This window comes from Sesamum indicum, linkage group LG6 (genome assembly GCF_026168435.1).
Source record: "Sesamum indicum cultivar Baizhima isolate 11 linkage group LG6, ASM2616843v1, whole genome shotgun sequence".
Taxonomy (NCBI): domain Eukaryota; kingdom Viridiplantae; phylum Streptophyta; class Magnoliopsida; order Lamiales; family Pedaliaceae; genus Sesamum; species Sesamum indicum.
In genome coordinates, this window is record NC_142662.1 from 24,449,416 (window position 1) to 24,461,507 (window position 12,092).

Consider the following 12,092-nt stretch of genomic DNA (forward strand, 5'->3'; position numbering starts at 1 on the left):
ATGATCTATCTTTTTACACTTTTTCCTTGAACATGAATGTGTACCGTGTGTTATTGTGTGTGTGTGAATCATATATATATATATAGATGATGATGAAAATGAAACCTGTAAATGGATGATTTTCATATATAGTTTCCAATTTGAGTTGATGAGTTATGATTTAGAGGTAGTAAAGAAATTCAGATATATATGATGTGGTGGCGTGGAAATGCTGGGTTTTGGGGTGTCATTTCTTACACAGAACGAGGTATTAAGAGAGTCCCGATAAACCAAGTGGGGTTAGGGGAGGGGAACTAGGGGTTGGGGGGGGGGGGGGGGTAGTTGGATTCTTCCAATTGGAATTGTGGGTTTGTCTTAGTACAAAGACTCAGGGACCACAGCTTTTAGACTATCTCTGCAGTAGTAATACAAGACACTCGTGCAATAAACTAGTAAGTAAAACTTAATTAATGTACTATGTTAATTAGACCACAAGGTTATATCTAAACCCTAGTAATCATAAATTTCGATCTTCACTCTTATTTTTCATTCCAGAACTTAAATCACGTTTCGGAAAACTCTAAGCGCTTTTAAAGTATTTGGAGCTTTGAAAACAAATACATGTAATAGTTACAAGAAAATAGGAGCAGTTATGAATCTTGCATTATACAAATTTCTCTAACAATTTGAAAGAGAGTTGTCGCACTGATCGTCTCTTTGTCTGATAAAAAAAAAGAAAGAAATATAGTTATATATATATATATATCTATACTTAGTATTGGAATTTGGTGGTCAGAGTCAGACCACTGCAAAAGGTTGGTAGGGACAAGAAGTAATAAATGAAGATTTAAATATCAGTATTTCTCTCCATAAGACTCTTTTTGGCTCCCTCTTCTCTTCTCTCTTTCTTTATCTACCTGCTTCTTTAATTTGCTGCTTCATAGTTTTAGAGAGAGAGAGAGTGAGAGAAAGGGGGAGAGGAGGAGGTTACAGAGAGGGAGTGAGAGACACTGCATTCTTACATTAGCCCTTTTGCATTAGGGTAAAGCAGCTGTGTCAGTTTCTTATTTAGTCTGAAAGATCTTTCACCTCATCAGATCTCATCATATTTTATGTGTCTCCTATAATGGGTATATGATTGTAATCCTCTTTGCTGTTTTTGGCATGTGCAGGAGTTCTTCACTGATTCTTACATACTAATTAAACCTTGTAAGATTCACATCATCTCAAGAAATTAAGAGCATTAGGGCAAAAGATCTCCATGAATTCCAACAACTGGCTCTCTTTCCCTCTTTCTCCCACTCATCCATCCTTACCACCCCACCTCCAAACACCTCAGCCCCACCACTTCTCTCTAGGGTTAGTCAATGACAACATTGAGACACCATTTCAAAACCAAGGTAATAATTAATATTATTGTCATGATTTCTTTCCTTTTCTTGGTATGATTAATTTAACTAATGTTATTTGTTGTTTCTTTTGATGGAGTGTAGCATATCCAGATTGGAATTTGATCAACACTACTCAAGAGAGCAATGAAGTCCCCAAAGTTGCTGATTTCTTGGGAGTCAGCAAATCAGATAGCCACTCGGAGCTCGTTTCCTACAACGAAATCCAGTCGACCGATTCCGACTTCCTGTTCTCGAGCAATAGCTTGGTGTCGGTGCAGCACACGCTGGCGGCTGCTGAGGCCGCTACCAGCTACGACAATCTGCAAGAAAATGCATGTAACATGCAGCAATTGACACTCTCAATGGGCAGCGGCAAGGGTTCCACCAGTGAGACTAGTGCTAGTGGCACAGCAAGTGCAGACAATAGTAATAGTACTAGTATTGTTGAGCCTGCCCCTAGGAGGACATTGGACACTTTTGGCCAAAGAACATCCATATACAGAGGCGTCACTAGGTTGGAATTCACACACTTGTACAAATTTCTTATATTTATGATAACTTAATCTTCTAGATATGTTGGTCGCGCATCCCCGAGTATTACTCGTTTAAGATTATCTAAATGAATCTTGTGGTTTTGTTACGACGGTAGGCATAGGTGGACGGGCAGGTACGAAGCTCATCTATGGGATAACAGTTGCAGAAGGGAAGGCCAATCAAGGAAAGGCCGTCAAGGTTAATTAATTAAACGTTATACCTTTATATATACGTTCTTGATCATACTTTTTGGATCGATTTGTCACTTACGTTCTGCGTTGTTCTCATTTTCCTGTCGACATAATTTTCGGTGGATGCAGTGTATTTAGGTAAGTTTAATTCTCCTTTAATTATCAAATTCTATGTATCTACCTAGTAATTTAGACTGTGTAATATTAAGTATTTGCTTTTATCAGGTGGATATGATAAAGAGGAAAAAGCTGCTAGGGCGTATGATCTTGCTGCACTGAAGTACTGGGGAACTTCTACCACTACCAATTTCCCAGTATGCAAATTAATATATATTACTGAACAATTAACTTTTGGTAATCAGAATAAAGCTTGCTAGATTAACAAAGTTGCTGCTTCTGATCATAGCTAATTGTAATTGCAGATCAGCAACTATGAGAAGGAACTTGAGGAGATGAAACATATGACAAGGCAAGAATTTGTGGCCTCTATAAGAAGGTAAAATTTTATACTAATTACTGCATCAATACTATTTAATTAATAATTACTTTATTTACATATATATATATATTATTTAAGTAGAGAATTAAATATAGTTAATTTGTGCAATGTATTAATTAAAAGCATGCAGATATATATATATAGATAAGCTGACAAGAGGCAGATGTCAGAAATATTGATGCTTGTTTCTCTTGACTGACTGCTTCTGAGTTCGGAAATTTTAATTTATTTAATCATCTTTTTCATGTTTATAATTTTATTATCTGTCAGTTAAATGGTCAGAAAACTTTTTATTAAAAAATATTGATTAATATTTATGTATTTTCAATTCAGGAAGAGTAGTGGGTTTTCCAGGGGAGCTTCAATGTACCGTGGTGTAACAAGGTATTGTTGATTAATTTCCTTCAATTTGCATAACATTTTGTATTATTAGTTTTTCTTTCTAAGATTCTTGATCTTCTTCATCTGCCCCCTTCCCCTGATCACTGTACCCTTTTCGTGCATCAATCTCTCATGACAATGCTCGTAAGCAGGCATCATCAGCATGGAAGGTGGCAAGCAAGAATCGGAAGAGTTGCTGGAAACAAAGATCTCTACTTGGGGACTTTCAGTAATCAATTTTATTAATCCTTCAATTGTTTATCTAATTGATGAATCTGCAAATATATATATATATATATATATATACTCTTCTTCCTCTTGATCCAGGCACTGAGGAGGAAGCTGCGGAAGCCTACGACATCGCGGCGATCAAATTCAGAGGCCTAAACGCTGTCACAAACTTCGACATGAGCCGCTACGACGTGAAGGCGATACTAGAGAGCAACACTCTCCCTATCGGCGGCGGAGCCGCCAAACGTCTAAAGGAGGCACAGGCAATCGAGTCATCAAGAAAACGCGAAGAAATGATCTCTCTTGGCTCCACCTTCCAGTACGGCGGTTCGAGCGGTGGCCCTCTCCAACCCTACCCTCTAATGCAACACCCCTTCGAAACTCATCAGCCGTTGCTCTCCTTACAGAACCAGGATCTCTCCCACTACAGTACTACTCAGGATTCCTCGCATTATCAGAGCTACATTCAGACACAGCTGCAGCTGCATCAACAGCAGCCGTGTTCTTACAACGTGAACCCTAATCATTCCAGCTCCAGCTCGAGCCAGTTCTACGGGAGCTATAATCCGGTGCTGCTGCATGGGTTGATGAACATGGGGTCTTCATCTTCTGTGATGGATAACAATGGGAGCTCAAGTGGGAGTTACAGCGGAGGGTTTCTTGGGAACGGGCTGGCGATGGGGTCGGGATCGGGATCAGGTTCGGGTTCAGGTGGAGGTGGTTCGGCTGAGGAACTGGCGCTGGTGAAAGTGGATTATGATCATATTCCTTCGGCTGCAGCTGCTTACGGCGGGTGGTCGGGAGAGACGACGGTGCAGGGATCAAATCCTGGTGTTTTTAGCATGTGGAATGATTGATCGGACAATGATCAATCATGTGATGGCGATTAAGGATGAGGATGAAGATGGTTGGATTATTACTAATTATTATTATGATTATTAATTTCTATGTTTTTTGATGATTTTGTTAATTTGTGGGATGAAATTAAAGGTGCGTGGGTGGGAAGAGCCGAATTTTACTTGGCATGTTGAGCAATTTTCAATGCGATTACCTAAAGAAAATGTTCCGGCTATATATATACATCTTTGTTTTTTTTTTTTTTTTTATCTCTTAAATATTTCCAAATGAAGTATTAATAATTAACTATATATTTGCATATCGACACTTTAATTTTTATTTAGTGTTTCGATGTATGAATTAGTCCCTAAGTATCTTTACTTCTATATATGTTGTGTTATATTGTGTTTCAATTTTTACGTGCAAACAATGAAACATATATTAGTTGCAAGGGCATAATTACACTTTTAGGGTTTCAATGCTTTTAGTATTTTACAGATGGTATTAAAATGGAAAAGTTTAAATACATTTTGTGCTCGCTCTATTTTAGAAATCTTTAAGATAGTTTTAAAATAAAACAAAAATTGACGTATTATGCAATCCAATGCTTTAGGGAATATATGGGGACTAAATGTGTCGAGCTTTTTTAATTTTGGGACTATTTTAAAAATTTTATGAAAAATATAGGACTAAATGTATATATTGGGTTTTCTTTTTTTTTTAATTTAAGGACATATTGAAAAATAGAGGACTAAAAGTTTTGAACACTTTATTCCATACTATTGAAAGTGTTATCAGCCAACAATTTTAAAATTGTCTCTGAAATATATATTAATTATTAATATTTATATTTTATCATAATGTGATTAATTGCAGCAAGAAGAATTATGTACAAAGTACGTTGACTACAAACTATTAAAGACATTTATAGTGATAATACAAATATGATGACATAAGAGTTATATAATTTGTTGGGAATATATATAAATGAAAAACATATAATTTTAGTATTGCAGATTGTGGGCGTATCGTTTCTAGTTCTACACGAATTGATTTTTTTCAATTTAATTCTATAACTTTAAAAATTTGACAATTTTAATCCTACATATAACACAATTAAATTGCAATTATGCTCTTGTAACTTAGGGAGCTTTGATATTTTTAGTCTTATAATTAAAAAAATTATTATTTTTTATCATGCACGAATTTATTTATAAGACTAAAAATGCAAGTGAATTGAATTTCAAGCTAAATTGGTCGAAAAACGACGAGAATTGTTAAAATTATAAAATTACATGATTAAATTATCAAAATCAATTCGTACAGAACTAAAATTATCACCCCTAAATTAGAGGACTGAAATTATAATTTTTTTCAATATAAATTGTCGTTATACATGTGTTTTACTGTTTTTTAATGATAATTTTCTGCACAATTTATTTTGGTCTATAATTTTTGTCACTGACATTTTTTGCACGATTATCACTATTAAAATAATGTAAAGTATTGTGACGAAATAATTTCTTTTGTCACTTAATGCGTTTATTTATACACATTAAATTCAGTTGATTTTATCGGTTTTAATTTTATTTGTCTTATCTTTTATTTAATTTAATAAATATAATAAAAATCACGTATCCAATATCATCATACTCCTAATTGTAATAATTGACACCCTCATCACCCAATAATTAAAATGAATAATTACACTCTCTTCTTATATGATTGAGAAATTACGCCTAGCACCTCTAAGGTTTATTTTTTTTTTAATAAATAAATTTTCTCGTTAATTAAAATTTATCGAATTTGTTGATATTAATAAAAAAAAAATCTATATTTACTCCCGTTTATTTATAATTGATTTATTGCATGTCAAGTAAATTTTTTTATGATCAAATTATACTCATACGTTTTCACGCATTAATGCATGTGAGGAGTATAGGGGCAGTTTAGTCCGAAATAAATTATTTGATCTGTAATAAGTCAGTAATAATCAATTGAGGGTAAATATTAATTTTCATTCTATTATTAACAAAATATCAATAAATTCAGTTAATTTTGACTGACGGAAGAACTTATTTATTAGACGAAAGTAAATCTTAAAGGTATTAGTTGTAATTTTTTAAATTATAAAAATTTTATACATAATTACGCTAAATTTAAAAAGACGATATTGTAATTATCCTTAATTAAAAATAAAAAATAATGCTGACCTTTTTACTGTTTTTTCCCCTCTCTCTAGGAAAAGATTTTATTGGTCGTTTTCAAGGGAAGAATTAGGATGTGAAAGTAGGGCCGTAGAGCACAGGAAGTCAAATCGATTGGATTTGAAGAGTTCAACGTAGCGCCGCCCATCAAAACTATAACTCAACTTTCAAAGGATAAAAAAAAATTATTTTTACAACATATAGAAAGAAATAAAAATATATTTTATAATATATATATATATATATTAACATAAAATTGATGTTATGTACGATTATATAATTTTTTTAAATTTAATAATTTTTTTGTAATACATAATGCTATAAACGAATCTTTTACACAAAATAAAATTTTTATTTTCGATGGGTAAAATGCAGTAATTTAAATATATTATACGTTTATTAAATACGAATTAAATTATTAATTTAAAATAAATTAAATTTTCTAACCAATGAAATTTTTTCTCAGTAATTAAAAAATTCAAATCAAAATGGTCAAACTTCGCTCTGCTATATATAGATATATAAATATATTTATAAAACACGAAATTGGGTCGTTTACCTTTGATGATCTTTCCTTGCAGTTCAATCTTTTGCTATTTTCAGCCCTACACTATAATTCCTACCCCCTTTTCTCACACACCATAAAAGAATTAAATTTTTTTCCATAAATATAAATGGATATAATAAAAAATTTATCATAAATAAATATTATTCACCACGATATATGTACATGCGCGGCATGTAACTATTTCTCAATGAAACTTATTCCACCGATAAATGGTCTGAGGTGGTGACTTGCAAATTTCATGTAGTTAGTACAGTTAATTGAAACAAAAAAAAAATTAATGGTAAAACTCGTCTCTGTGTGTGTGGGGCACACCCAAATGTATGTGCAATTAATTTAAATTATAAATAATATAATTCTTACTTTTTCAAAGCATACATTTTAGTTAAATAAATTAAAAATATTAAAAAGATTGTGAGTAGTTATTTAGAGAAAGTGGGGGAGGAAAAACTAATAGGGAAATTGAGGGAGAGAGACAATTGGAAGTTGAAAAAAGAAAAAAAAAATAAATTGTTCTATTCTTTTAAAAAAATAAAAGAAACGACAGATCATAAAAAATTAGACACCAAAAAGGTGCTCTCCAATAATAATAAGGTATAAATACAACCCTTCGTGGTTTGAGAAATTACTCCTTGTTTTCGCCTAATAAATAGGTCCATCTATTAGTAAACTCCATAGATTCTTTTGATATCAATAAAAAAATTGAATGAAAATTTATATTTATTTCTAATTAACTTACAGATTTATTATAGGTCATGAAACAAATATTTTAAAATCAAAACTACTCTTATAAGGGTGAAGATGGATCTCTTCACACACATTAGTGTATGAAGACATCTAAGGGTAGTTTTGGTCTGAAAATATTTATTGACCTACGAACTGCAATGAGTCAGTAATAAGCCAATCGTGGTAATTAAATATGAATTTTATTTAATTTTTATTGATATCAATAAATTTTGTGAATTTTGATAAAATATGGATCAATTTGTTAAACATGAATAAATTAAGAATATCATATATAATTTTTTAAATCATAAAAAATTTATATTTTATTACATCAAATTTTAAGAAAATAATGTGTAATTATACTTAAAAATAGATTATGAATAAAATGATATATTAGAAATGTATCAACTCCGTTAACAAAGAACTATAGAGATCGTAACTTATTTCTAATATTTTGATAATTTTTTTGATCATAGTAATTATAAATTATCATCATCAATAATATATAAAACTCGTAATCGTATTTAATTTTTAAAATAAAAATTAATATCTTATGATGGCATATTCAAAATGGTTCAGTATAGTTTAGTAATGATGATTACATGAAATTGTGAAAATAAAAATGAGTTTGAGCAGGCCTGCCTGTACATTAGGCGGCTGTGACATCATGCTGACAAAGGCAGTCGCAATCTTATTACAAAAAAATACAACTTAATCATGTACCTTAAAGGTTGGTATTTTGATCACTTACCAATTAGTTTTCGTAATTTAAATCTATAATTTTATTATTTTTGCAAAAATTGTATATGATTTAATTAAATTGTAATTTTAAATTTATAAATGAATTCACGCAGTATTAAAAATATCAAAGCTCTTTAAGTAGAGAACTAAAACATTGATTTAATTAGGTCATGTGGAAGTCACATGCTATTTTTCGACCAGATTGATTGAAAAATGATGAAAATTATCAAAATTTTAAAATTATAAAAATCAATTTATATATAATTGTATATTTTTCTTATATATATATATATATATTTTTTTTTTAGATAAGAATAATGAATTATTATTTTAATTGTGTTGTAGCCTAACACCTCTATGCGAGGAGCTTGAATCAAGTGTTATAACTTGCACAATCTCGTCAAAATTGGTGTCTCAATTATCTCCCTCCACTAAGGGGATGGTGATGCTGATGCAACTGAGCCAATTGAAAAGGTGAATGACCAATTCTAACTCTCCGTCAAATACGAAACCCACACGTACATCATGCTGCCAATTCTTCTTCTTTCATACCTAACCTAACTTCATTAGCGGGGCTGTTTTTATGAGTTTGTTTTAAGTTTTCTTTTTTTTTTTAAAAAAAAAATATTTTATAAGATGTTTGATAGAAATAAATAGTAAATAACATCGCAATACAAATTTGTCTGTAAAAAAAATATAGAATATTAAAATATTTTAAGGATCGACGTTTTTTTTAGTGTGTTGGATCGTATCCAACCCACTTGACATCGCAATCCATATTATGGATCGTGGATCTCCCAACCCATCTAATGGTTATATAATAGACAAGTAGACTGTACAGGTTCTGACATATGAGTCCTTGTAAATGCATTGGGGGCTCTATTTTATGGATATACATTAATTATGTTCACAAGCATTTATGCGGGTCTTGTAATCTTTAACAAGTACTGATTTACTGTTAGAGGGTTTTAACTGAAGATTACCTCAACAAACTTAAGATTTTGTGTGCAGGCTAACCTCATTCATACAGATCGGATACTTCAAGTGGACCCCATTCCAGAGAGTAGCCAAATCATCAAGTATCTCGACTCGAATCAATATTTAAAAGCTTATACACCCGACATTAGTTGCAGACGAGGAATTTGCATGATTTGTGAACTCCGATGTCTCTATTCATTAATGGAATACTTGTTTAAACGATTCAGGACAAAATTGTGATGCTTTGAAAAATATCAGAACGGCGAGTACATGAGCACAATAGTATCGCCCACAACATCAATGTTCTTAACTTATTTGTAAAATTATGTAAAAAAATCTTTCTAATTAATTATACATTTAACATTACTAACAATTTGTAAAGTCCACCATTTATTTCGTCCAAAAACTCCGACAACACATTTTAAAATAAGATTTAAAATTTATAAGCTCTAAAAATGTTTTATGAGACGTATGAATTTATAATTTTAAACAAGTTTAACTAAATACCTATGTAAAGTATAAAATATTTTGAACTTTTCTTTAATAAAAACATGCCATTGATGCATTAATGGCAAATAAAACATATAAGCAATGTCAGACCAATTAACTTTAAATAAATCAAATGAATAAATAAAATAATAAGTTACTATAAATGCATACTAATTCTCATATGAACCAACGCGCGACTTTTGTGTTGTAAGGGTTTCTATTTGTTTGTGCAGTAAGATATACATAAGATTAATATTTTTTTTTAAAAATAAAAAAGAACGGAAGACCAAAGTTTAAATAAAATTATACTTATAAGTTTTATAGAATTGAAGGTTTAACACTTTTAATTTTTTATTTTATGAATTTTTTAAAATAATTTTAAAATTAAAAAAATGCAACATATTTAGCCTCATGTTGTACGGAATTTTTAAAATAGCCCTAAAATGGAGAAAATTAGATATATTTTTTAGTTTTCTACTTTATAGGACTTTCAACATGGTCCCAAAATTGAGAAAACTCGACATATTTAGTTCTCTGCCTTAAAGAATATACGAGACTAAATATGTCGAATTTTTTTAATTTTAGAACCATTTTAAAAATTTCGAAAGTATAAAGCAATATGTGTCGATTTTATTAATTTCAAGACTATTTTAAAAGTTGATAAAAAAGAGGAGTAAAAATATTAAATTTGAATACTATAACACTAAAAATATAATTTGGCGCAATGAGATGGGTAGAAATGCATTGATTCTACGTCTACAATTAGTTGAGCTAATACGAAATAGAGTTTAGGGCAGAAATAGGGGGGGTTATTATAGAGTGAAAAAAAGTAATACAAGGGCAAAATGGGAAGAAGGGTAATAAGGTGATTACAAAGGCAGAAACTCCTGATGCCTATACCATACGCGTTCCAAATAAGGCCCACAATATTCCAACACCTTAAAATACTCGCCCCATATTTTATCCCTAATCATAAATATAACCCCCCCCCACCCCCGCAATATTCCTCCATTTCCACTCATTTCCCTTTGCTTTTTCACACACGCAACCCCCAACCCTTCTCTCTCTCTCTCTCTTCCTTCCAATCCAAATCTATGGCCCAAAAGAGAGACAAAGAAGAAACCGAGCTCAAGGTCCCGGAAAACTTACCCATATGCACCCCGCCGCAGACCCTTCCCTCGCCTCACCCACAGCTTCCCGCCGCCAGATCGCCGGATACATCAGATCCGAAGCAATCGGGCGCCTGTGACCCGAGAATCAGCTCCGCCGCTTCCCCTGATAAGCCCGATCTGGTAGCTCCGATGGAGAACCGTGGGGGGTCGTTGAAGAGACCCAGGGAGGTGACCCGGTGTTCCGGGTCGGGTTGCAGGAAACGAATCGGGTTGATGGGTTTCCGATGCAGGTGTGGTGACGTGTTCTGTTCGGAGCACAGATACTCAGATCGGCACGACTGCAGCTACGATTACAAGGCGGCTGGGCGGGAGGCGATTGCGAGGGAGAATCCAGTGGTTAGGGCTGCGAAGCTCCTCAAGGTTTGAGGAAAAAGTAGGGGTCCAAAAGAAATCCAAGATCTGGGGTTTTCGAATTGTTGGTGTGCGTTTGAGGGTAGTTTTTTAGTCCATTAATTCTGTGTAATGGTGGGGGGTTGGCCGGCCGGCCGGTCGGGCGGGCGTCGGAGGGTTGTGCTTTGTTGTAAATTCGATGGAGAGTAGGGGCACTGTTGTCATTTGGATTAATTAATTATCATAAATGGGAGTTGAAATTCTTGTTTTGCAATTTAATTTAATAATGATTATTTTTTAAAGGAAATGTTTATGTTGCATAAGGTTTAGCAATTAACTATTATTACAATCATTAAGTTTTAGATATCTAAATAAATAAATATCAACAGCAATATTAGTTATATATTATCTATCAATATCAGATAATTTTATTTAATTATCATCTATTATAAAAATAAAATTATTATTTCAATTAAAATAAAAATATTTATTTATTAATAAAATCTAAACTCATATTTTTTTAAATTATAGAGTTTCAATTTCGTCATTTAAATTAGTTGGCTTAGTTGGCAGATAAAATTTTAGGTTATATTTAATGCGTTAGGCCTATAATTGAAAAAGACTTATGCTGTGGAGGGCCCATTTCCAATTACCCTACATTTGTTTCTCTATTTAATTCTCAGCCTAAACTTTTTAGAATTTATTAAAATTATCCCCTCTTCATAAATAATTTTTCCATGCTAACTTTTTTTTAATAAATTATTTATAATTATATTATGAATTTTACTTATTAATAATTAATATATTTAAATATTAAATATGTATATATATATATATGAAT

At 31.9% G+C, this 12,092-nt stretch overlaps 2 protein-coding genes across 2 annotated transcripts; both read left to right on the plus strand.

The window, feature by feature from the left end:
* The first annotated feature begins 801 nt into the window (after positions 1–801).
* On the plus strand, positions 802–4,306 carry PLT2 (Integrase-type DNA-binding superfamily protein). Its single transcript, XM_088881048.1, has 9 exons — positions 802–1,379; positions 1,473–1,884; positions 2,020–2,102; positions 2,225–2,233; positions 2,321–2,409; positions 2,518–2,591; positions 2,928–2,978; positions 3,128–3,204; positions 3,303–4,306. Exons 1-9 carry the CDS (start codon positions 1,241–1,243, stop codon positions 4,061–4,063), a joined length of 1,695 nt encoding a protein of 564 aa, XP_088737174.1. The 5' UTR covers positions 802–1,240; the 3' UTR covers positions 4,064–4,306.
* Positions 4,307–10,736: 6,430 nt separating this feature from the next.
* On the plus strand, positions 10,737–11,525 carry LOC105163557 (zinc finger A20 and AN1 domain-containing stress-associated protein 5). Its single transcript, XM_011081960.3, has one exon. It carries the CDS (start codon positions 10,844–10,846, stop codon positions 11,285–11,287), a length of 444 nt encoding a protein of 147 aa, XP_011080262.1. The 5' UTR covers positions 10,737–10,843; the 3' UTR covers positions 11,288–11,525.
* Positions 11,526–12,092: the final 567 nt, after the last annotated feature.

Bases quoted from the DNA above. Each gene is read 5' to 3' on its own strand.
- PLT2 (XM_088881048.1), top strand. From the start codon at position 1,241: ATGAATTCCAACAACTGGCTCTCTTTCCCTCTTTCTCCCACTCATCCA. The intron at 2,592-2,927 runs GTAAAATTTTAT...TTTTCAATTCAG, and splicing joins TTTGTGGCCTCTATAAGAAG to GAAGAGTAGTGGGTTTTCCA. The intron at 2,979-3,127 runs GTATTGTTGATT...GCTCGTAAGCAG, and splicing joins ATGTACCGTGGTGTAACAAG to GCATCATCAGCATGGAAGGT.
- LOC105163557 (XM_011081960.3), top strand. From the start codon at position 10,844: ATGGCCCAAAAGAGAGACAAAGAAGAAACCGAGCTCAAGGTCCCGGAA.